General features: G+C 32.8%; 2 protein-coding genes across 12 annotated transcripts in view; both read right to left on the reverse strand.

Moving 5' to 3' along the window:
• Positions 1 to 27,058, reverse strand: part of LOC129906876 (uncharacterized) — a 564,039-nt gene that overhangs the window by 453,509 nt on the left and 83,472 nt on the right. The gene's annotated exons all lie outside the window — the stretch shown is intronic.
• On the reverse strand, positions 5,500 to 12,488 carry LOC129906878 (piggyBac transposable element-derived protein 4-like). The gene has a single exon (XM_055982843.1). It carries the CDS (start codon positions 10,626 to 10,628, stop codon positions 8,919 to 8,921), a length of 1,710 nt encoding a protein of 569 aa, XP_055838818.1. The 5' UTR covers positions 10,629 to 12,488; the 3' UTR covers positions 5,500 to 8,918.

Genomic DNA, 27,058 nt, shown 5'->3' on the forward strand with positions numbered 1-27,058 from the left:
ATTATGAAAAAATTATTGCTGTTATGGATCAAGAACAGATCCTTAAAAACAAAACTGTCTTCGAAAAACATTGAAAAAATCTCTGATTTGTTAGTGTCAATGCGAACGTTTACGCCATGTGAATTCAACCGAACTGTACGCAGACTTGATGTTATAAGCTTTTGGAAGGCCACAGAATTTCGAACATTTCTGTTATACTTAGGTCTGATTGTTTTGAAATATGAAATTCACGAAGATGTTTATGAGAATTTCATGCAATTACATTGTGCTGTTTCAATTTGTCTGAGCGAAAATCAAGTGACTTTATTAATATAGCACAAATCATGTTCAATTCATTCATACAAGGTTTTGCTAAAATCTATGGCCGTGAAAATAAAAGTTACAATGTTCATAACTTATACCATATTGCAGATGATGTGAAATTCCATGGTCCTCTGGACAACATAAGTTCATTCAAATACGAGAATCGCTTGCAATATCTAAAACGTAAAATAAGATCGGGAAATAGGCCACTTGAACAAATTGCAAATAGAATTTCAGAGGATTTTGAAAACGCAACAAACCATCTAAGTACGAACACGTTTCCAAGGCTCTCTAATCTAGATAAACATAAAACGTGTGTGAGCTGTCGAACTAGAACATTTCGTTCTTAAATCTTCAGATGCAGATTGCTATTTCTTTACAAAGTCTGAAGAAATTGTTCGAATGGAATTTGCAACATTTCAAAACGACATTGCAGTTATTTATGGTTCGAGCTTGGCGCAAAAACAAAACTTTTACGATAAACCATTTTATTAAAAATTTTTAAATGTCTACAAGTCAAACGAGGAAACAAAAAATGTCTCCCAATTTTCAAAAACGGGTAACATTGTTTCTAAATTTTTTAAAGTTCCTTTAAATAAATACTGAATCTGTTTTCTTTCCTCTTATTCATTCTTCAAAAAAAGAAAATGTACCGAGTGGTGGAAACAATTGAGAATGGCGAAAAATTCGTCATTGCTGTTCCGAAGAATTGGGTCGATGGATCAATTCTGTTATGGCTGAATTCGAAAAAAGATTTGTTAACTGGCCGCAAACAATGTCAATTACAATGCAGACTCATTTTTGATGATATCGGTGAGTACTTTTACATAATTAAATTTAAAAATGCCATATAATTATGGCCAGTTCAGAGTTCTGAGAGATTTAAATGAAAAGATTTTAACAGAAAATTTTCTCAGCAATATTGTTAAGGTTTCTGAGATAAAGTAGTGCCTCAAAATTCTGAACTGTCTAAAATATGTTTCGTCTTAATTCAAAATATAGTTTTATGCAGTTTTTAAGTTCTCATGAACCCTATAAATCTGTTTGAATTGCATTTATTAAACTTGCGTTTTCGTTTTCCAATTTTTTGTTTTTAAGATTCGTGGGATGAGGGTTTAGCCAAAGAAAAGGAGGCCGAGTTTATGTCGTCCGACGAAACTGTGTTGGAGGAGATGGCCAAATTACCCGAAAATGCGATTTCCGACTTGAATTTACTCATATCGGAGATCATTTGTGAAAAAATGTGCGAGCCCCCCAAGATGCATTACGGATCATCGACCAATACTCTCAGTTACGGTAAGAAAATACCTTATGATTCACATAATCGGACCTAGCGAGGTATCCGTCGGAGCAGAAATTTGTCCCATTTAATACGAATCGAACAGTTTTTAACTGTCAGAAGCACACTCCGAAGTAAGATTCGTATCAAAACGGAGAATTTTCCGCTCTGACAGATACCTCGCTAGGACCGATTATGTGAATGATTATATCCTATCAGATTCAAAAAATCTTACACTAATTTTCCTAAACATTTTCATAAACATTTCAGATTCGGATCAGCAAGGCACTTCGCAGTCGCAGTCCATTGAAAATCATCAGGCGGAACATAAGGCAGCCTTGCAATCCATCGAAATGGGTCTAGGGGAGCCAAAAGCGGAATCGGCCGACCAAAAAAAACTCCTCGAGGAGTTTATAGCTAAAACTGAGGTTACGCTGAACACCATAATCGACAAACTTTGTCAGCGAAGGGAATCGGCGGAGGAGTTGAAAATTCCCGACAATTTAATGCCGATTTCAACTCAACAGCAACTGGACTATCGTTGGTAAGTTATTAAGTCTTTTAAACTTTAACATATATTTCATAACATTTTGACTATTTTTAATATTCCAAATGTACACAAACTATAACTAAATTATCTGTTTTTCCTTCTGTTTTTTTTTTTTTCTTTTTTTATAGATCCGTAAGCTCAGCACTTTTGGGGGGTTGACAGCAACAAAAACCATGCGCACAATTTCCAAGACCATGTTTGCGGATGAGTTGCTGGCCCAGTTTTCATGGTACGGTACGCACAACAAAAAAAAAATTTAAGTATATAAGCAGTATATTTGCGGTGGTGGTGGAGGCGGTCAGGGGGAGATTCCCTACATATAAAGACACCGAGGGATCCACGTACATGAAGACGTATCTAAAGCAGGCCCGTTTCAGGCAGGGCTTAAACCCATTGTAAGTATATAAAGACATATTTTAAAGTTATATACGCATATTTTAGAACTATATAATAATTTGATTGAACTTTTTTCTTAATATTCTAATTAAATTGTACCTATTTAACTTTATTTTCAGCGACGACTCAACAGCAGCAGATTATTTTTTTCTCTTTTTTATTACTATTAACTTTATTTATTTATGTTTTAGTTTTAAGTTACATTTTAGTTTTTCTTTATCTTTTTAGTTTTAAGCGTTAATCTTTAGTTTTAAGTTAAAGTATGTAATATTTTACTTTTTAAATAAAAAAAAAGTAATGTTTTAACCTGTTTTCTTATTTAAAAAGGAATTTCTATTTTCAGGTTATAAAATAACTATTTTTAGAGCATAATACTGGGTTTTTTTGCAACCCAGCTCCAACCGGCAAGAAATAGTGGGTTTTTTTGTTACCTCTTCAGAACCTCCAGACAGGTATCAAAATTACCGAAGAAAAAGGTTTTCCTACTACCTATAAATAACCGGTAGTGCAAATACGTCACCATAACGCTTCGAAATAACGTTTATGGAGCGTTTTTTTGTCACCAAGAAAAAACCCAGGCTCGTCAGCGGTTAAAAAGCGACTGATAAAACCCGCATTAATATTACCACAAAAAAACCGAGGTTCCATAGTTACTGACCAAATCGGGTTATAAAGCGGTTTCTGGAACGTTTGTTCACCGTATTAACTGCCAATTTCAAACTTTTGGAAGTAATTACTTCTGGTTTAAAGCCGGTTTATAAACCGACTTTAAACCAAAAATTGTTGTTTGGGATACTTTGTTTATAGTTATTTTTTTGTTGTTAAGCGGAAAATTTAATTTGTTTGGCAAGAAAAATTAGAAAAAAAAGAGCTAAAAATCTTAAACTTAACTGGCACCTCTGTTTACAAACACATTTGCATGAAAATTTGATTGAAGATCAAACTCACTTAGATCTTTCCAAAATAAGTGCATTCAGTCTTATATTCCCTTTCAAACCGTAGAAAATCGCTTTGCGCATTCTTATACCATCCTACCCTATATAGTTTAAATATATGTACATATATTTAGTTTTAAATTCAGCAATTTTAATGTCCTTTTTATATCGAAGTTGAGTTTTTGTTTTAATTAGTTTAAATTAGAATTTAGATTTGATTTTTAGATTTTTGTCAAGCAGCAACGCACATTAGAATAAAATTGGACAAACGTACCTTGGTGGAAGATGTAATACTTATCTCCCACAATTTTTTGTAAATTTTCTTCTGGTTTCTTCTTCTTCTGGGATGTTGTCGGCAATTTTCCTGGACCTTTTTTCTCGTTTTTCCTTTGGATTTTCACCTACATCATGCACTCACGAAACCAAAGCGCGACGATGAAATGTTCAATGTCTCGCACTTTTATAAATATATTATATGTACATATACAGGGTGATTCAGGAGTAATGTGCCAAAAAGCTAGAGCGTGTAGGTTAGGTCAAGAAAAGAAAAAAATCGTATGGGAGGGGGGTCTATTCCCCCTCTTTAGTGGGGAGGGGCAATTAAAAAAAAATTGACTTATTTTGGAAAAAAATTATTAAAAATCAACGCAACGGTTATACATACAATGACGTGCTATACCTTTTTGTAAAGCCAAAACCCTAGTCTTTTACAAAAATTTTAAACAAAGCCATTTTATGCCACAGTTTTTGATTTTTTTTTTTTAATCAAAATTTTGAAAAAAAAAATTGGAAAAAAAAATTTCAAACTAATTTTTTTCAAAATTTTATGTAATTAAGTACTAATTTAGTTTTTAAAATTGGATGCTCTTATTTATTTTTAAACAAAAAAAGGAAATCCAGATTCAAAAAGATCTTGTCATTTTCGAGATATTAACAAAAAAACAAAACTACTTTTTTCTAAAAAAACTCTTTTTCTAGTTTTCAGGAGAATCATTTTTTCCTAGATAACATTTGAATTCTTTTCCTTCGTATTTGCCTTTTCTTATTATCGATTTATCTTTTGGATGTACATTTTTATTTGTTATTCAATGTTCACTAAGAAATTGCGGATTTATTGACTTAAGGCCCTTACAGCTAAAATCTATGGGCGGCGAGCATTCTAGACATACTTAGGGCCATTTTTTTCACTCGGAGTTGAACATAACTTGAGAGTTTTTAATAAATTTTTATATTAAAAAATCTCAAGTTATGTTCAACTCCGAGTGAAAAAAATGGCCCTTAGAATATTACAGTAATACTTATCATAATTTAATAGTTAATTCTTAAAACTAGATAAATATTAATTTGTTAAATAATCACTTTGTACTCAGTAATTTTTGCTTGTTTTTGATTCTTAATTAAAAATTAAATTATTACAGTAATACTTATCATAATGTAATAGTTAATTCTTAAAACTAGATAAATATTAATTTGTTGAATAATCACTTTGTTTGTACCCAGTAATTTTTTCTTGTTTTTGATTCTTAATTAAAAATTAAAAATCAATAATATAAAATTAAATTAAAATTAATCATATTCATAATACATAAGTGTTGTAGCCGAAAAAAAAAACAATTTTTATGTTATAACAAAATATATTATAATAGGTAATTTATTATTTTATTGTATATGTTAATAATATATTAAAAACGATTATTATATATAAATATTTTTAGCCCTAAAGATGAGGTTTCCTCGGCAAATTAAAAATAAAAATGGCGGTTTTATTGAAAATAAAAGGAAGTAATACAACCACAAAATATTAATATTATTATTCAGCAAAACAAAATAAAAAATATAATCAGCTGATAAATAATAATGCCCAAAAATTTTTTATTTTCTTCGAAAAAGTTTGAAAAAAAGTCATTTATAGTTTTTTAATAACATTTTTTTTTTTCAAAAATCTGAGTTGAGGACCATTCTTTCAAAAACTCTTGATTAAATTTAGTGGATTTAAATTTTACAGATAGAAATAATATTCTCACTTTTTATAAACGTGTATGTTAATATTGTGGATGTTGCCGTTGTGTTCAAAATATTTTTTTTTTTTTTTTTGTGTTTGAAGTCAGTTTCCTAGAAAATTGCATTTATCGCTTAAACGATGGAAGATTGTCTTTTACTCCCATATATTTTTTTCCTTAAATTACCTAGAGAATCTTTTGGTTTCATTTATTTTATGAAATTTAAGCAAGAAAAAAAAATGGTTTAAAAAAAATAATTTAATTTTAAAAATTTGACATCGGCAATTTTTTAACCTATAGACTTTAAAGTATTCCTAATTACCGACGACGCGACGCACATAGAGGTATTTGCATGATCTACGCGCACGGTGGGCAGGAAGCATCGATAGGTATCAAAAAAATGTCGACAAAAACTGCAAGTTGGGTTGTTTTCGTTGATGATTATACGTCCAAAATCCGTTGGAATTGAAATCCAAGCTGCTCCTTTTCAAAAGTTATTCATATTTTTGTGTTTCTAATCGGGACAATTTGGAATACAAATCTTGGGGAGAGTACGATAACTTAGGCGACAAGAATTGATAACTCTATTTTGTAGAGGAGTTTAATACAATAATTTTTTACTATGGGAGGGGGGGGGTCCATCTCCCCCCGTTTAGGCGGGAGGGGCAATTTTCTAAAATATCAAGTTAAATACAAAAAAAAATTATTTAAAAACAACGGCAACACTTACAGTTATGAATGATACCTTTTCAAAAGCCAGGATTGTACACTTGATTCTAATTTTTAAATAAAATTATTGCAATTAATTGTTCTCGAAATAATCAACTTCAAAGTCAAAATTTGTGAAAAAAGTTGAAAAAAAAACACTTTAAGTACTATTTTTACCAAGAATGTGAATTTAAATGCGAAATAAATCAATAAAATAAACTGCCTCAATTAATTTATAATCAAATTCTGAAAATTATATGCTTCTATGCTTTCTAGTTTTGAGAAAATTGAAAATTAAAAAACTTCCTTTTTATCGGATTTCTATTTTTTAGCTGTTTTCGTGTTTACATAAACATAATGCTTGCAAGCAGTATGCCCCCTTGCAACCCCCCTGGTTGAGCTCACTTTTATAGGATTTGGGGTGGGTGCGAGTTTGGGTGAAGACAAAGTTTCTTCAGAATTTAAAAGTTTTTTTGAATTCAAAAGAAAATTTGTACATACCCAACCTTGACCCCACCCCAAATTCCTATAGTGTGCCCAAGCTGGGGGGTTGCAGGGGGGCAGCATTTGAAATTTGAATCCTGAGAACCCGCGAAGTGAGCCAGACATGATACTTTTAAGTTAAAAAGCTGTTCATATTGGCGAAAATAGTTAAGAAAATGAAAATCAGATAAAAAGGTAATTTTTTTATTTTCAATTTTCTCGGATATTATAAGGCATAGAAGCATATGGTTTTAAGTATTTGATAAGAAATTGATTGAGGCAGTTTACTTCATTGATTTATTTCATATTTAAACTTACAATATCTTGGTAAAAATTGTATTTAATGTGTTTTTTTTTCAACTTTTTTCCCTAATTTTGACTTTGAAGTTGATTATTTCGAGAAAAATTAATTGCAATAATTTTATTTAAAAATTAGAATCAAGTGTACAATCCTGGCTTTTGAAAAAGGTATCATTCATTACTGTAAGTGTTGCCGTTGTTTTTAGATAATTTTTTTTTGTATTTAACTTGATATTTTAGAAAATTGCCCCTCCCGCCTAAACGGGGGGAGATGGACCCCCCCTCCCATAGTAAAAAATTATTGTATTAAACTCCTCTACAAAAAAAAAGTTATCAATTCTTGTCGCCTAAGTTATCGTAATCTCCCCAAGATTTTTATTCCACATTGTCCCGATTAGAAACACAAAAATATGAATAACTTTTGAAAAGGAGCAGCTAGGATTTCAATTCCAACGGATTTTGGACGTATAATCATCAACGAATACAACCCAACTTGCAGTTTTTGTCGACATTTTTGTGATACCTATCGATGCTTCCTGCCCACCGTGCGCGGCCAAAAGCCAAAATATCAAAGTTAACACAAATCCTTTATTATTGCAGTCTACAAGTAGGGGACACTCCAACAAACAACAGGCTGAAGCCCCACTTTTCTCGGATTGCGAGGAACCAAAAAACAAAAATTAGTCGGAACTTAATCATTGAAAGTTTTTGAGACAGGACTGATTTCCGCGGTCTTGGGACAGTGTTAGCTATTTATTAAAACTCCGGTGTTTAAACTATTTCTGGTGAAAATAGCGATGGATATGGAAAGTACAGGTATTAGACATTTCAAATACAATTCATTTTATGAAATTTGTTTTACCTTAAAATTTTTTTTTTCAAAAAAAAAAAAAAGTCACGAAAAAAAAGTTTTTTTCAAAAAAAAATTTATTTCGTTAAAATTTTTTTTTCCTAAAAAATTTTTTTTTGTAACAAAAACAAATGATTTTATTTTAGTAATTTGCGTGTTATAAAATAAAAAAAAATAAAAAATAATTTTGGCCGCTTAGATTGTTGATATACCTCTATGTGCGGCGTTTGAAAAAAAAATATCATCAAAATCAAAACTGTTCGGCAGGGTTCCCTAATAATTTGCTTTAGTTACTCCACTATACTGCCCATAATTTCTTAAAGGCCCTAACTACAAAATTTTCGATTTTGATTTTTTCACATATTTTGAGTAAAGGCATTGTCTCTAATTTATTCTCAATTATTTTTTTAGCCTTGGTCTCCAAATACGTCAGAAAATTCAAAATTAACTTTTGATTTTTTTCATTTTTATATGAAATTTGCGATATTACAGTAGTTAGGGCCTTTACGAGATTATGGGCAGTATATGTTTATTACGCATTTATCGCAGAAAATCGGGCCCAAAGGCAAGAATTATCATGGGTAAGGAAAAAGAATGCCTTTTAAAAATTAATATGTGAGCAATAAAAAAAGATATTAAAAATTTTTAAATGCAGTTACAAAATAGAGCATTTCTCTAAATCTAAAGACATTAATGAAGATTCTATCATAAGTATCAACGGAGATATTAACATTAACATGAGTAAAGCCATACCAAAGTAAGAGTTTTCTTAAATCATAGCTTAACCTTCCTATACCCGCGTCAAAAAAAATAACACGTATACCCGCGCACGGTCTCTGGGACCGAAACTCATGAGCCTGTAGTTTCTCTTCTTCTTCGAATATTTTTGTAAAATTTGTTCAACATCAGTAGTGATATATTCTTAACGAAATAAGACAAGTTTCTTTTAATTATTGCATTTAATAAATAAATGGCAGTATTTTTATTTAGCCTCTTAAAAAATTCACTATTTGATATAGGGTATACATAATCTTGAAAAAAAAATTTTTCTAAAAAAAAACAAAAAACAAAACTTCATAAACTTAAAGCTAAAATGTAAAGGAACAACAAAAAATTAACATTCAGCACCAGAGGTTTTTTCTTGGCAGTCGAGACAAACCATTATTGCATGTTCCAAACAAAAATAAGTCTTGCAAGAAACACAATTGTATCGTGTCTTTCGATTTTTTTTGGACGAACAATAACTGCAGCGACCAATTTTAGTATTATTAGCCGTTACCGAAGATTCTGGCCCATCTAACTTACATATATCAGTAATCCTTTGTCTTAGCGATCGCGGCAGACACGTGTTATAAGCCCGTTTCCTCAAATGTACATTTATGAGATCATATGATAAAGCTTCCAAAAATGTTCTGCGGTTGATTTTTTTATTCTGATTATTGAAACCATATATGACGTATGAATTTATACCCGCTACGTTCATCAGGCTATAAAAAATCACCATCGGCCATCTGTTGGTACCCCTTGCAACATTGTAAGTTGCACACATTTTGTCAACCGTATCTACGCCTCCTTTTGTCGCATTATAATCCATTATCATCTCAGGTTTTCCGGTCTCTTCATTGATTTCTTGATTATCATGCATACTTGATACAAGTAGAACATTCTTGTTCTTTTTTGGCACATAGGAAACAAGGGTACAAATGCCTCTATGTCCGAATAAGCTGGATGATACTTCTCGGCGTTTTACGTCGGTGAAATTTTTAGGCAGTTCTCTCTTATTTTTTCGAATCGTGCCTAGCACTGTCAGTCTGTAGTCCCTTTTTAGCTTATCAATAAGGGGGAGACTTGTGAAAAAGTTGTCAATTGTTATGTTGCGGCCACTATTATGAATAACGTTACTTAGACGCAAAACCAACGCCATCGCCGAGTTATCCACAAAATAGGGACCTTCAGGTTGTTTTCCCAAATAAACTTCCATGTCGGACGTATAAAACATTTTGGCATCTGTCAATGCATATATTTTGATGCCATATCTATTTGGTTTTGATGGAATGTACTGTCTAAAATTGCAACGACCTCTGAACGCTTCTAGCTTTTCGTCAATTGTTACAAACTGAGACGGACTGAAGTATTTTTTGAATGACGCTATGATTTCTTCAAACAAATCTCTAATAGGAGCCAATTTGTCTACAGAAGAGCGTACAGGTCGTGTACTTTTCTCATCAAACCTGAGACACCGCAATAGTAAATAGAACCGATTCCAACTCATAGTCAAACGAAAGATATCTGGGGACGACCCATCAGTTTTGAATAAATCTTTAGCATTCAGACGACTATTTCTCCGAACACCAGCAAAGAGTAAGAGACCAAATAGTGCCTGAATTTCCACCTCATCAGTTTCCGAGCAATCCCTTTCTCTTTCACATTTAGGTGTTACCAGTTTTATTTGTTGGTTCGTGTAGGCCGTGATCTGGCTCATTACATTTTCAGTAAAAAACAACTTCCATATATCACCTGATTCTTTCAGGTTCTTTGCTTCGCCCTTTACACCAGGTAGCTGAGTCACAATGTTTCTATTATGTCGTCTTACCTTCATTGATGGACGATTTTTCTTCCATTTTGTATGATTATCTTTGCCAATGTAGTAGTCTGCAGAGTTTTCTGCAACTTCTGCATCGCTTTCAGAATCATCATCTTGCTCAGTGTCAATGTCTGCCTCCTGTTGTTCAACCAGATCCTCCACATCGCTGTCATTTTCATCTTCGTAATTGGAATCCGAATTTTCTTCCTCAAACATCAACCTTATCCTTTCGGAATCCATATCCAATATTTAATATAATATACAGCTATATAAAACAATAATTATGAGACATACAAACGCATAAATATATGCATTGAAAAAAAATGACCTGCTTAAATTTGTTACGTCTATACCCGCGCCGGTATACTGTTTGAAACCACTACACGTGCTCACCGCACAAAAACTTAAACCACAATAAAATAAGGGATGAAACAAATCACGAAGCTACTATAAAGCACACTGCGCTAAATTGCACCGTTACTAAAATATTTGCGGTAAAGTAATTTGCCGGTCTCACAGACCAATGCGCGGGTATAGGAAGGTTAAGGGTATCAATTTTGCAGATAGAGAGTTACAGTAGAACAATTTTATTCTTGGAATATACCCAAGAATAATGGCCTAAAATACTTTTATCTCATTCCGGGACACCCTCTATAAAAAAATAATTTAACCACAGATAGTATAGTTACATAGATATCGCACACAGAGGAACAAAAAATGACCATTCTTCTATTCCATGGGAGTACCACTACGTCCCAGTTCGATCAAACTAGCGTGAATCATACTCAGACTTTAAGTTGCTTCTTATTTGAATTGTATTGTCAAGTTGCTTGTTGTGTTTTCTTTTTTTTTACTTCTTGGTCTGTTCGTCTTTTTTGTTGTTTTTTCTTTAAATTGTGTGACTTTTTTTTATTTCTTGAGTGTATTTACTTATGTGCCAAACTGCGGATAATACATACAAAAAAAAAAAAAAAAATACCGCAATGAACTGTTTCACATTTAGGACGGAGATGAATATTTGTGTACATAGATATAATTTAAGATTTTAAATCAGCACGTTTTCAACAGGATTTTAGTAAAACTTGATGTGGTTAATTTTATTGAATTATGAAAAAAATAATGAGGCGAAAAAATTATTTTTCATTAATGCAGTTATAGACCAGTGACAATCCCGTTTTCAGAGGCCAAAAGTTGAAAAAATTATTAGCAGCATAAGGGTGGTTGAAAATTTTTGAATAAATGGTATATGAAAGGGGAAAAATAAAATCGTGGTTCTTTACGATTTCTGGCAAATGTAGACCTCCTATCGAAAAAAGTTGAATACAAAAGTTGTAGATAGTAAAAATTTTTTTTTTTTTTGTTTTTTTTTTCAATTTTTCTCAATATTTTCTTAAACAAAAGTATAATTTTTCCACACAATCTTAAATAAAAGGTTTTAATCTTAATAACTGCATTTCAAACTTTTCAAAAATCGAAAATTTTGTCGGTTACTTTTTTGGTTGAAAAATAGGCTATTTTTTCAAATTAAATTTGTCAAAAATTCAAAAATTAACTTTTTGCTCAAAAAATAAATTAAATAGATAGAAAACATAATGACCCTGAAAGTAGCAGACAACAGACAAAAAAAATCTTTGGCAGCGGATATCTAAGAAATAAGAATAAAAAATGGATTTCTGTAAATGGCGATTTGTTGTAATTTGGATTTTGAATATGTGCCATTTTTTATTTTTTTTATTTCGGTAATGTGTAAAATTTTACAGTAAAAATAAAACTTTGGCAAGCTCTCCTGGGCTAACGAATGGACATTATTTAATGAAATTGAAACAGTATACTTACTTCTCAAAACTCTAAATGTGCTATTTTTTAGTTTTTCGATTTTTTGCTTAGATCATTTGGCAGCTCATATCTTCCTCAAAAATTACTATTTTTGAGTAAATAAAATATATACATAAAGTATTTTGAATAATCTACATGTGCTATTTTTTAGATTTTCAAATTTTGTAATGGGTGATTTTAAATTTCAAAAAAAAATAATTTTTAAAAGTTTGGCCGCGGATATCAAAGCCAATATTAATCTTAAAAAACAAAAAAAAATATGCATGTATTTGTTTTTTCAAAACATACATGTGATATTTTTTTAGATTTTCAAATTTTGAATTTTTTAATTTTAAATTTTTAAAAAAACTAATTTTTAAAAGTTTGGCCGCGGATATAAAAGCCAATATTACTTAAAAATGTTTTAAAAAAGCTTGCATGTATTTGTTTTTTCAAAACCTACATTGTGCTATTTTTTAGATTTTCAAATTTTGAATTTTTTAATTTTAAATTTTTAAAAAAACTAATTTTTAAAAGTTTGGCCGCGGATATAAAAGCCAATATTACTTAAAAATGTTTGAAAAAAATTTGCATGTATTTGTTTTTTCAACACCTACATGTGCTATTTTCTAGATTTTCAAATTTTTAATTTTTTAATTTTAAATTAAAAAAAAAACTTAATTTTAAAAATATTATTAAAAAAAAAAAAAACAAAAATATATTAATCCAGTCAAATAAGAGTTTAACCTCGGAATGAATGCTAATAGAAATTTTTTTTGTTCAATACCTTCGGTTTGGCATTCTATAACATACCTCAAAAGTCTAGAAAAATCTCATTACCATTGTCTATTATTGCTAATTTTGAAAATCTCGATTCGCGCTTCGACCTTCAAAATCGTGACTTGCGGACATGAGATTATTCTAGACTTTTGAGGTATGTTATAGAATGCCAAACCGAAGGTATTGAACAAAAAAAATTTCTATTAGCATTCATTCCGAGGTTAAACTCTTATTTGACTGGATTAGTATATTTTTGTTTTTTTTTTTAATAATATTTTTAAAATTAAGTTTTTTTTTTAATTTAAAATTAAAAAATTCAAAATTTGAAAATCTAAAAAATAGCACATGTAGATTATTCAAAATACTTTATGTATATTTTTTATTTACTCAAAAATAGTCATTTTTGAGGAAGTTATGAGCTGCCAAATCATTTAAGCAAAAAATCAAAAAACTAAAAAATAGCACATTTAGAGTTTTGAGAAGTAAGTATTTCATTAAATAATGTCCATTCGTTAGCCCAGGAGAGCTTGCCAAAGTTTTATTTTTACTGTAAAATTTTACACATTACCGAAATAAAAAAAATAAAAAATGGCACATATTCAAAATCCAAATTACAACAAATCGCCATTTACAGAAATCCATTTTTTATTCTTATTTCTTAGATATCCGCTGCCAAAGATTTTTTTTTGTCTGTTGTCTGCTACTTTCAGGGTCATTAATTTGTTCAAAATTCGTGTCCACTTTTTCATGGAATTACCCAGATGTTGTTTTATTCCTTTGAGAAACGATTTTTATACAGTACATAACGCTTATAAGAAACTCCAAAATTGCACAATATTTGTTTCTTATAACCGAGTGTTTCTTATATTCTTAGAACGGATATAAGAAACAAGTTTCTTATACGGATATAAGAAACAAGTTTCTTATACGGATATAAGAAACAAGTTTCTTATACAAATATACCTACCCAGTAGTACCACAAACTTATCCTCGCCCAAATATTCAATCCAATTATAAATAAAGAACACAAACACAACAAATAACAAATTGAACACTGAACTTAAATTATCTTCAAATAATGTCAAACTCAAACAGTGTCGCCATGAAAATATTTGGAAAAATCTGCAAAAATGACGAAAAAAATCTGCAATGCAGATTTCTTAAAATTTGGGAGACTCCCATTGAAAAAGTTTTCGAACTGATTTCAACTAAAAAAATTACTTCGAGAGTAATTTTCCTCGCTTGATTTGATAAATTTGTATCATTAGTTTCTTCCCTGGAAGTGTGGCTTTATTGTATTGTTGGGGTTTTTCCAATATAAAATCAAAAATGTACTGAACGTTATGAAAAAACTCCAGGTGATTTGGCAACTCTATTATTTAAATAGGAAAAATTGTAGGTAGTTTTTGGCAAAATAAATGATGTTTTAGTTCGTCCTTGGCTTTAATTTAATTGACATTTTACTGGAGTTTTTGGAACGTTATCCTTTTTTGTCTTTTAAAGGTTAAGTTTCAGCTGCAGATTTATAGTTCTCAAAAGTCTGGGAATGGGTTAAAAATCTGCAAAATGCAGATAAATCTATTGGCAATACTGCTCAAATGACATTTGCACATTGAATTTTTCTTAAGGGTTCATGTTTTTTTAGTTTCGTGTTTTTTTTGAATGTTTCTTAAATCCAACCAACTTTATGTGTGAGCAAGAAAGTTCGTGGTTTGAAAAATGTTTCTTTTATCAGTGTTTTTCTTATAAACGTGTTTCTTATAAACACATAATTCAACATTAAAATATATGGTAAAGTACACGGTGCTTTTGTTCGAGTTTCTTTTAAGCGAGGTTTTCTTATAAGCGTGTTTCTTATAAGCGATAAATACTGTATTCTTTTAAATTTTTTTCCTGTTTTTATATACCTACAATAATTACATTCAATTCAACAAATTGAACCCTAAGAAGGGCGTACACTCCCTTGGGGCAAGCGGGGCGGCGCCCCGGGGCCCCAGACCGACCCCAGGGCCCCCACTGGAGACAATGCAGAGAAGGAAACTGTTAGCATAAATTGAGTTACGAAGTAAATTAAAATGTATTTGAATCACTTCGGATACAAGGGAGACTAATTATGTTATTCAGTGTAATGTATAATGCATTGGTAGCCAAAAAATATATACAGATTTAAAAAAAAGGTTACCCCAGGGGCCCCAAAAAAATAAACTGCTTTTTTAAAAGAAAAAAGAAAATTAAATTAAAGAAAAATTGTTTTTTAAATTAAATTACATTTGTTGATAGATTACTAAATATTACTTTAGGAGCCCCCCAAAAAAATGACCTTGGGGCTCCAAAAATATTGTATGAAGGGTCCCAAAATATAATTTTTAAGGAACGTCATTAGTTGAGAGGCAATCAAATATTAATTTGGGGGCCCCAAAATCTATTACTAAAGAGACCAAAAATATTCATCAAATTTTCTGATGGCATGACAAATTTTATTTTTATTATGTCTGATGAAAATCAAATATGTAATTATTACTTCAGAACACAGGCATCAAGAACTATCAATTCTAAGCTTCAAAAATTTTTATTTTAGGGGCCTCTAAAAATTTAATTTTGTGGGCCCCAAAAATTAATTTCAGGGGCCCCACACTTAAAAAAATATTATGTTTGATGATGGAAAATCAAATATGTCTATATTACTTGAGAAAAGAGGCTACAAGAACGATCAATTCTAAGCTAAAAAAAATTATTTTAGGGGTCTCTAAATACAGTGGACTCCCTCTTAGACGAACTCCCTTTAAGTCGAATTTCCCTCTAAGTCGAACCGATTTTCGAGTCCCGTGAAAGTTCGACTTAGAGGGAGTCGACTGTATTTATATTTGGGGGCTCGTAGTACAAGTATTTACTACTTTTATGATAGACAATCAAAGTAAGTAAGGTGCATTACTAACATATTAAAACCTTAAAATAAACCTAAAAATAAATAAGCCATACAAAAAAATGTATGGTGTACACATACTTTTTTTTTGTATCTAAGGGGCTCCAAAATTTAGTCTTGCCCCGGGGCCCCGGCGCGACTCAACGTACGCCACTGACCCTAAGAGTTAGTTTGTGCGACCCAGTGGTGCATTTTATTTTCATTGCAGGGTAATTCCATGAAAAAGTGGACACGAATTTTGAACAAATTATGCAGTCTTTTTTACTTTTTTTATTAGCAAATTTCTATTTACAAACGTCAACTCTTTTTGCAAGTTGCAAGATATTCCCTTATGGATAGACATTAAATTCAGGGAGTTTAAATAATCTTAAAGCATTTTTATACCATAAGCTTGCCAACAACAGAAGAATTTCAGATGAAAATGACGGAAAAACAAGGAAACTAAAAACATGATGAGTCTAATAGTGACGATGACAACACCCCCTTGTTATTGGTAAAATAAAATAACATTTAAGCAAGCTTCGTTACACAATATTCGACTTCAAAAATATTGAGTGAAAATACATCGTTTCTTTACTTTTGGAACCACAAATCGCAGGTAACATGAGTTACCAAAATAATGTAACGTGAGTTACCTAAATATTTTAAAATTTTTCCTCGAAATATTGAAAAAATGTTTCGTTTTGTCACTTATATTAAAAGCTTGTAATTTTGTATGTATGGAATCTTCATTAAAAACAAATAAAGATTCTTAATTTCACATAAAAACTTCATACTGTCGGACTCTTAAAATTCGTGTCCGATTTTTGTAACGTGAGTTACCATCAAACTTTTATTTTTCCCAAGCAAATGTTAAAAATAAAGTAAATTTTTTTAGTTAATTATGAAAGTAATAGTTATGCTCTATTCATGGATAGTAATTTCGTATCAATTAACATTAAAATTGACAAAAAAAAAATTATTTATGTGTTGGAAATTTTTGTGAATGTAACGTGAGTTACCATGGAATTGCCCTACATTGTTTTGATTCTCAAGTCCGAATCCGAAGTCAAAATTTCACTAGCACGTCACGTTTTTTGAAATACTTGAATGTTAACAGGTCAAAAACGCGTTTTTGTGTACATTGGCGGGGAATTACATCACCGATAAGTATTTTTTAATTTATTTCAAAATTATTTTTTATCTCAAAAATATTGAAAAAAGAAATTAATGATAAAACCTCAAAATCTTGCTTGTTTTTTTAACCAAAGTCCAATTTGCGTCTTCTGATTTGGACTTTAAAAAAACAATATATTACGGAAAAATATATATTTTTGACTTAACATAAAAAAGAACTTAGTTGAAAATTAATTTTTGGGAGTTTATAGCGAAAATAGTGATCAGTGTAGCTCAAAAACTAGACGTGATAGAACAAATCTGTAAACAGTTTTGAATTCAGCACACTAAAGTCAATTAAATGAATCTAAAAAAGTTCTTGCTCCCGACTTTTTTTTGTTTTTTGCCGACCATTGTAATAGATATGAAAACCTTCATGAAAAATTTGGTTCTACCATTACTTTTAAAGAGGTATAACTTTTTTCAGAAACGTAAGATTGTCTTGATTTTAGATTTTTTGGAATCAGCATTAAAAAATACCTTGAAATCATTTCTCATATTATATGTACATAATACCATTGTCTATTATTGCTTATTTCGACAATCTAAGTTTCGCGGTTTGACCTTGAATATTGCGACTTGCGGACATGAGATTAAGTTATAGAATGCCAACTAAGATATTGAGCATTAGCATTCATTCCAAGTTTCACCCCTTTTTTTCACCTTATTTGACTGTACTACAATCAAATTATTTAAGAGGGAAAAATGTGAAGCCGTCTACAAAAAATAAAGTAGCCAGTACTTTTGGACGGAACTACCTATCCTTGTGTATTTGGACGCGCTAAATTCGTATCTGAAGTCAGATACGAGAGGTTGAGAAAATTGCAAAAAACCGCCGAATTGGCGATTTTTAAGTTTTTTTTTTTGCAATTTATTTAAAATTTAGGTCAGTTGTCTGTAGTACTAGGGTGTAGCGAATATTCGCATCGGCAAATACGGTACATCCGCATGAATTGGGACATCTGCACCCGCAATAATCAATGCGGATTTTCATGCGGATGCAAAGAAGTTGGGCGGAGCCGGCGAATGGAGCGTACCAATGGGATTCAAATCGAGTAATGGTCTGTGACTGATTTTTTAAGGCAAAACACAGAAAAAATGCAAAAGTGTTAGTTTTATAGCCCGTTTTCACTAAAGCCCAAATTAGATAATTTCGCAAATTATCTCATTTCGAATTTCAAATTGTATAGGAATTTTTTTTGGAATTTGGTATTCGAGCTGACCTTATTTGCGAAATTATCAAATTTGGGGTGAAAACAGGCTATTAATAGAGATCTTTCTTTCCGGACAAAAAAAAGCGCCAGTGCCAGTGAAGTCCTTAACGATAATTTCTACCCACTCCACAAGACAGTTTTCCTAGGGAATAATTATTAAGTACCTAGTTCGACTTGATGCAGAGAAGGTGGCCGTATTACTTTTTATTAAGTGATTAAGTCTAATGCACCTCTTTTTAATTTCTCTCACTAAACACAAATAATAAAAATGTTGTTTATAACAACTGCATCATTGATTTAATTCATTTATATTAATTTTTTATATAAGATCACATCCGCATCTGCAGATGTTAACTTTCAAGAATCCGCATCCGCATCTGCACCCGCGGATGTGAAAAAATCCACATCCGCAGCATCCCTAGTCTGTACTTTTGATCAGACCTATAGGTTAGGTTAGGTTAAATGGGCTGACAGTTGATGTTGTTACCGTCACACTTAGATCAATGTAGATCCCTTGTGATACCCTGAAGTGTGTATAACCTCATTAAAAAAGTCTAATCCGATGAATCATATGGATTGTCGAGCCATTTGGTAGACTTGACAAAGTTCAGTAAGCTGTTGCCTGACAGTTCTGATAGTTCTTCTAATTCATTAAAGAAGTAGTTCCCTAAAAATGCCTTTCTAGTGCGGCAGAGTGCTGGACAGTCACAGAGGAAGTCTTCCTGTTCGTCCTCATTGCCGCAGCCTCTCATCTGTGCTAAGTCCTATTTTCTTTTTATGGTAGCCCAGTAGGCTATGTCCCGTTAAAACATCTATAAGGGATCTTAAGGAAGGTTTACTGAGTAGTAAGTTTAAGATCTTGTTAGATTTTTTCTCGTCGTAATTCGGCCAAAGTTTCCCGGTGTGACCGCAGGTATCTAGGAGGTTCCATCTTTCATTGGTTTTTTGAAAAATATGTTTGACGATATTTCGTTTCATTTCACATTGTGGGATTCTGATGTTATGGTCTATGAGAGAAGGATCAAGTACTGAGCCTTCCCTTGCAAGCTTGTCCGCTTTTACGTTGCCGAACACATCACTGTGGCCGGGAACCCAGCAGAGTCTTACATTATGCTGCATACCAAGAACCCTAAGCTCTTCGCGACAGCAAGAAACAAGCTTTGACTTGATTAAGGTGGCAGAAATCGCTTTTATTGCCGCTTGGCTATCAATGAAAAAGGTGATGTCAGCAGGTGATATCGCCATCATGGATATTTGTGTAGCAGCATTTTTCACTGCCAGTATCTCGGCTTGGAAGACACTGCTGTAATCGGGGAGTCTGAAAGAACTGGCAAGGTTGAGGTTTTCTGAGTAGAAACCTGCACCAACCCCAGTGTTCATTTTCGAGCCATCAGTGAAGATGGCGATAGTCGACTCATTTGAGAAAGGAACATTGTTATCCCAATCTTGTCTGTTGGGAAAACTGACATTAAAAGACTTGTTGAAGTCTAAGTAAGGGGTCATGTAGTCTGTACTTACGTTGTTATCAACGTAGTTAGAGAGGATCGTGGTATGACCGCTTTGAGTAGTACTCCAAATGTAGGTTTGACTAAGTCGTAGGGCAAATCTAACTTCTCTAGGTATACGATGTCTCGGTTTTGCCGATGATATAGTAATAATAGCCAGTGGGAAGTTTGAAGAAACTCTTTGCGATATTATTCAACATTCGGAAATGGTGTCTATCGGCAGGACTTAACATCAATCCTACCAAGACAACAGTTATACCATTTACCAAAAAAAGACTTCTTCCCCGTATGAAACCTATAAGGTTAGCTGGAGAAGTAATAGAAACACAGAAGGAGGTTAAGTATCTATGTATCACACTAGACAGTAAACTCCTCTGGAACAAACACGTAGAAATAACCACTGGTAAAGCTGCGAAAGCCTTAATGATTTGCAAAAGATTAGCAAGCAATTCATGGGGCTGCAAACCATACATCCTAAGATAGATGTACACTATGATGGTAAGACCTATAACACTGTGCAAGTTTTTTGAAAAAAAATTTTGAGACAGGTGCGCGATTAACTGTTTCGCCCTATTTCGGACCCGAGAAATCGATTGGCGTCATTAGTTTTTCGAACAAAATTTTTTTTGAAAGTTTTTTCAATTATTTTGAGAATTTTCCACTGTTTTTAGTCATTTTTCAACCAAAAACAATTTTTATATTGCTAATTATTCTGCTCAAACGTTATTTGCTACCAGTAGAAAGACATTGTAAACAATTTTGAACAATTTATTTGAAAGTTTAGTGATTTTTTTTGAAAAAAAATGAAAAAAAAAACCGAAATTGTTTACATTGTTTATCGTTTTTTCGCTGTTTTTGTTCTTTTTTGCACAAATACATTGCATGTTTTCCATTAAAAATTAATTTAACTGTTAATTTAGTGTTTGTTAAACTTCGACAGTCTATCGATAGCATCGATAACAAAAAAAAAATATCGAGTATATCGATACTTCACAAAACTATCGATAGTTTCAATACTTTCAAATTATTTTACCACAAGGCTACCGATATTATCGATAGTTTTTTCTTAAAACTATAGATAATGGAAACTATCGATATCTACCAAACACTATGTTAATTCGTTGTTTACATCCAATTTCAAACGAAAACTTAACTTGTAGTTCAAATTGTGTTTAATTTTTTTTGTTGCAATTGGCTTTACGGCAATTTTAGCTGTCGTATTATTATATTTAAACGCGTTTGAGAAATCTCAACATGATAACAAGTCTTTTCTAATTCAGAAGGTTGATAAGCCAAAAGTTATGATTCTGGCTTTGATTGAAAGGAAGGTGGTATATATTCATAAGATGGACTTGGACACTTTGGAATCGGTATGATACCTATCTAAATGAGGTATTGGCATTTTAGCGTACGGAACACTTTTGTAAATAGTATTGCAACGAGTTAATCTGGCGAATTTATTTACACATGCGTAGCAGTTATCTTCACTGTGATCTTTTGGATCTGACCATATCATTGGCACTCCAAAATCCAGACTTGACCATTTGATAAGCTTATTATAACAATTTGAACAAATAATGCTTGGTGCCCATTCGACGTCTCTTATAACTTTTAAATTGAAATATTTTTCATACGCACCAAAAAGTTTTAAAACCACTCGTAAAATTTCTCATAAAAAAAATAGCTTTGAAATTAATTAAACACAATTTGAACTACAAGTTAAGTTTTCGTTTGACATTGGATGTAAACAACGAATTAACATAGTGTTTGATAGATATCGATAGTTTCCATTATCGATAGTTTTCATAAAAAACTATTGATAATATCGGTAGCCTTGTGGTAAAATAATTTAGAAGTATCGATATTTTTGTGAAGTATCGATGTTTTTTTTTATCGATGCTATCGATAGACTGTCGAAGTTTAACCAACACTAAAATTAACAGTTAAATTAATTTTGAATGGAAAACATGCAATGTATTTGTGCAAAGAGAACAAAAACAGCGAAAAAAACGATAAACAATGTAAAAATTTCAATTTTTTTTTCAATTTAAAAAAAAAATCACTAAAATTTCAAATAAATTGTTCAAAATTGTTTATAATGCCTTTCTACTGGTAGCAAATAACGTTTGAGAAGAATTATTAGCAATATAAATATTGTTTTTGGTTGAAAAATGACTAAAAACAGTGGGAAGCTCTCAAAATAATTGAAAAAACTTTCAAAAAAAATTTTGTTCGAAGTCGTACCGATAAATCGATAAACTAATGATGCCATTGGATTACTAGGGTCAGAAATAGGGCGAAACAGTTATTCGCGTGCCTGTCAAGAATTTCGACTTGCACAGTGTAATTACCTATGGTGCGGTGGCTTGGCACAAAAAAACCGATCTTGCAACAACTAGGAAATCACTAGATAAAGTGCAAAGACTCGCATGTGTCTGCATCACCGGGGCTATGAGAACATGCCCTACAGCAGCAATGGAGGTTATTCTTGATTTAACTCCACTTCACCTTATTATTGAAAGTGCTGCTAAGGGAGCTATCATGAGATTTGCCAAGGAAGGAACTGGAGCTGGAAAATGCATAGGCAACAGAGAAAGAGAATTCCTGTCCAGATCCTCAAAAGAAAACTTCCTTGACTTTCCAAGAGATGCAATGGTCACAAATTATAACTTTGTGAAAAACTACAATATACATCTTAGTAGTAAAAATGATTGGGTAGGTGAATCTATCAACTACTTTTTTAAAGAAAATACCATCAAATGGTACACAGACGGGTCGAGAACAGCGGAAGGTACAGGGTCAGGCGTCTTTGGGCCTGGTACCAAACTCTCCGTACCTATGGGTCAATCTCCAAGCATATTTCAAGCTGAGGTAAATGCCATTGTAAAATGTGCATAAATAAACCTCGAATTAAATCACCGGAATAAAAACATTGCCATTATGTCTGATAGTCAAGCTGCCCTAAAAGCACTTAAATCCTACGAAATCAACTCCAAGCTAGTATTGGAGTGTATAGGAAAACTTAATGAACTTGGCAAAATAAACAAAGTCACTCTCCACTGGGTACATGGGCACGTTGGTGTCCAGGGTAACGAGGAGGCGGACTCCTTAGCAAAAACGGGAGCAAATTCCCCTTTTATGGGACCCGAACCGTATTGCGGAATAGGAGAAAATGTCATTGAAAATAAAATAAAACTAGTCGAGGAGTCCAGGAGAGCAAAAAACTGGGCAGAACTATCAAAACTGAGACAAGCGAAAATGCTCCTCGGGAACTACAACCGAGAGTGTTTCAAATCATGTATCAGTCTAAGTAGGAACAATCTCAGGTTAATCACTGGGCTCCTCACGGGCCACTGTATAAGTTAAGAAGGCACCTACATATTTTGGGCTTAGTAAATAGTGCAACATGTAGATTCTGTAGCGAAAAAGAAGAAACACCAGATCACATCCTGGGTAGTTGCAATGCACTAATACACCAAAGATTTAAACACATGGGTAGCTACCAAGTCGAAGAGGATAAATTGCACTCTTTGAAAATACCCCAAATAATCAATTTCATGAAAGGAATCAGGTTAGAGGAGGAGCTATAAAATGAGGTACTAACTCATTTAGCTTAAAAGGGGGGTACAATAGATCTTACGGGTCGCAGTACATCTTACACCCCAAATATCAATCAATCAATCAAGTCGTAGGGCACTATTTACTGCTAATTCTTGTACAAATAGATCTAAGGGAGTGAGATTAAGGATTGCTTCCAAACCTGCGGTTGGAGTGGACCTCATCACACTTTGGTTAGGGTCTTCAAGTTCGTGGATTTCTCCAGAGCTTGCCACCAGACTAAGCTGCCATAAGTCAGAATGGGTCTGACAATGGCGGTATACACCCACATGATTATTTTAGGACTTGGTCCCCAGTTTCTGCCAAGAATTCTATTGCATGAGTAAAGTGCAAACGTGGCTTTCTTATATCTTTCTTGAATGTTTGGACCCCAGTTAAGTTTCTTATCCAAGATCACTCCGAGATATTTCGCTTTATCCGAAATCTTAAGTGGGGTGCCATCAATTTTTGGCACTACAAAAGGAGGAATTTTCCTTCTGTTTGTGAAAAGTACCAGTTCTGTTTTAAGGGGGTTTACTTTAAGACCGCATTTCCTGGTCCAGTTACTGACCTTGGATAATGCGTTTTCTAATAGTTCGCTTACAGTGGTAAGGTATTTACCTGGCGCTAGAAGAGCTAGATCGTCTGCGTAGGCTATAACCTTGACACCGCTGTTATGTTTGATGAGAATCTCATTCATCACCAAGATCCAAAAAAGAGGTGATAGAATACCACCTTGTGGGGTTCCTCTAGATGCGTATATTTTTATATGTGACCCACCTAATTCACTATTGATTTGTCTGTTTTTCAACATGCACACGATCCATTTTATGACCGTGTTTTCTATTTTAATTGCACTATTATGAACATTATTGTCTATGTCTAGAAATGCTGCGAGGGTATATTCTTTAACCAAAAGTGACTTTTCTATTGTTCTGACTGCACAGTGTAAAGCTGTTTCTACACTTCTACCTTTTGTGTATGCATGCTGAAAGGTTGATATAGCCTCCGCTCTTAAGTAACTGCGGGTATGTATATCGATTAACCTTTCAAGCGTTTTGAGTGTAAAAGAAGTTAGACTGATAGGTCTGAAATCTTTGGGTTCTGTGTAACTGGATTTACCAGCTTTTGGTATAAAGACAACTTTTACTTCACGCCATGTTTTAGGGACATATCCCAAATGAAGGCTATTTTGGAATATTGTGATCAGGTATGGAATAATGAATTCACTACTTTTTTGCAGCATCAAAAGGAAGACGCCGTCTAAGCCTGGAGATTTATAAGATGGAGATTTCGTAATAATTTCTCTAGGAATTTCACAAAATGAGTGCAAAGAGTTTGTAGAATCATTTTCCAATTCAGAGTTACAACTTGGGAAGTGAGCTTGCACCAGGAGTTTTAAGCTGTCTTGACAAGATTCTGTCCATTGATTATTAGTCTCTTTTAGGGAGCCTATATCAGTAATCGTTTTGGAGAGGATTCTTCTTAGTCTTGCCGAATGATTTGTACATTCGATAGTACTGCAAAAGTTTCTCCAAGAGCATCGTTTGACTCGTTGAGTTTCTGACTTAAATTTTCTTTGACTGGCTTTATAGGATTCCCAGTCACTTTTGGCTCTAGTGCGTTTAGCACGATTGAAAAGTTTTCTAGTTTCTTTTCTTATGTTACTGAGCTCAACAGTCCACCAGGGTGGTTTGTTGTTTTTCTTTGTCGCGGTAATAAGAGGACAGCTTTTGTCCAGTGCATCGCGTAGAATTCCTGTGAATTCCTCGGTCAATTTATCTAGGCCATTTGGGTCTAGATTATTATCAGTCCTCAGGTGACTGAAATTCTATTAGCCTATGGTCGGAAAAAGAGATTTCATCTAAGACCTTCCATTTTTCTAACAGATAATTCAGTATCTGAATTATTCGTCAAGGTGATATCAAAAACCTCTTCACGTGTTTTTGTAACAAAGGTGGGGGTGTTGCCTCTGTTAGCTACCACCAAGTTGTTCTCGATAACATATTCAAAGAGGGACTCGCCCCTAGTATTTATGTCAGTGCTTCCCCATTGCACATGGTGTGAATTAGAATCACAACCTAAAATAATGTCAAATTTTTTCTTACTTGCAAAAGATACCAACGTTTTAGTGGTATCTGCTGGTGGTCCTTCTGTACTGTCATACGGCATGTAAGTGGACGAGAGGATGAGCATTGCGAGCCCATCGCGCTCCAATTTTACCGTAGTCTGGCCAATGTTTCTGTAAGTAGTTAGAAGAAAAAGATTAAACTGTTTCTTAGCTACTATGCATGTTCTAGGGTTACTATTTTGACTGTCAAGATTTGACTTGTACAGCAGTAGTTCTTTAGAGTGTAGACCCTTGATATTCCCTCTTACAACCCAGGGCTCCTGTATCAGGGCTTCGTCGTATTGTCTACTCTCCATGAAGTAGACAAGGTTAGCAGTTGCGGCTTTACTATGATGAAGATTGATTTGTAAGATTTTCAATTCCATTTTAAGTTCATCGCTTTGCTAACCTGTTTGTGAATCAATCTCTCTTGACCACTTCTTGATCAGTATACAAATACAACGATTTATTTGACATAACAACAATAGTTAACTTTATTCAAAAAAAGAACAGACCACAGACCTATGTATCTTTATGTATTTTGACTCGCTGAATCCGAGTCTAAAGTCTTTTTTGCCTCAACAATTAATTGCAGAAAACCATAAAAATACCCAATTTGAATGCAATTCTTATGGGTTTCTTTGTAATTTACTCAAATAGAAGTATACACAAATTATGTTTGATTAAGTATTATAATGAAAACTTTTTGGGTGGTTGGTTTTTTCACACGACGCGACGTAACAGGTCGTCTGCATATTTGATTTGCAGTCGTGACACAATTTATTTTATGACATGAATCTAGTAATACGAAATGATTTGACCATTTTGGTGATTGGTTCACTTTTCCCTTATTGTGAGTTCCGGTCCGGGCGAAAAGTTGTTAACGCTCGAAACACTCCCCGTGTTTTGAACGTTTCTCATGTAATTTGTGCGTTAACCGACAACCGACGGCGATGGAACAAACACCCAGTTTACCGTAAAGTGTTAATTCCCATCTGATGAAACTCGAAATAGCTTTTAATATTTCAGGGTGACAAAAATATCTGTTACGTCAAACTCACAATAGAGCTGAATGTAATAGAATGACGAAAGAAGAAATTCAATAGGTTCTAAGTAAGAGTTGAGTTATGAACTTAAATAGTAAAAATAAATTCATAATATTGAAAAGTTCAATTAATTTAATAAGGCAACTATTAGGGACTAGATATTTAGGCAACGTCATTTTCTGAACGGAAATGGACTAAATTAGTTTGGATATGATGTTATTGTCAAATTTCGAAATTTACTTAAAAATTATACAGATCGTATGAGGCAGACACCAAATTTCACTTTACTTTAATATTTAAATAATATTATGTCGAATTCCTTTCAATTGAAAAAAAAAATCGAATTTTCGGCGATCTCGAAGAGAATTTTTTCTGAAAATCATGTTCCATAGAAAAAAAATTCGCCTCAAACGAAGCAGAATTCGAATTTTTTTAATCCCTCTTTTTTGAGAGATTTACACGGATTTGTTATCGATAACTTGTATGGGATCCATTTTATCTCGGCTAAAAATTTTCGATAATTTG

Source organism: Episyrphus balteatus, chromosome 1 (genome assembly GCF_945859705.1).
Source record: "Episyrphus balteatus chromosome 1, idEpiBalt1.1, whole genome shotgun sequence".
Lineage (NCBI taxonomy): Eukaryota > Metazoa > Arthropoda > Insecta > Diptera > Syrphidae > Episyrphus > Episyrphus balteatus.

Coding starts and splice junctions, on each gene's coding strand:
- LOC129906878 (XM_055982843.1), bottom strand. CDS start 10,628: ATGGATTCCGAAAGGATAAGGTTGATGTTTGAGGAAGAAAATTCGGAT.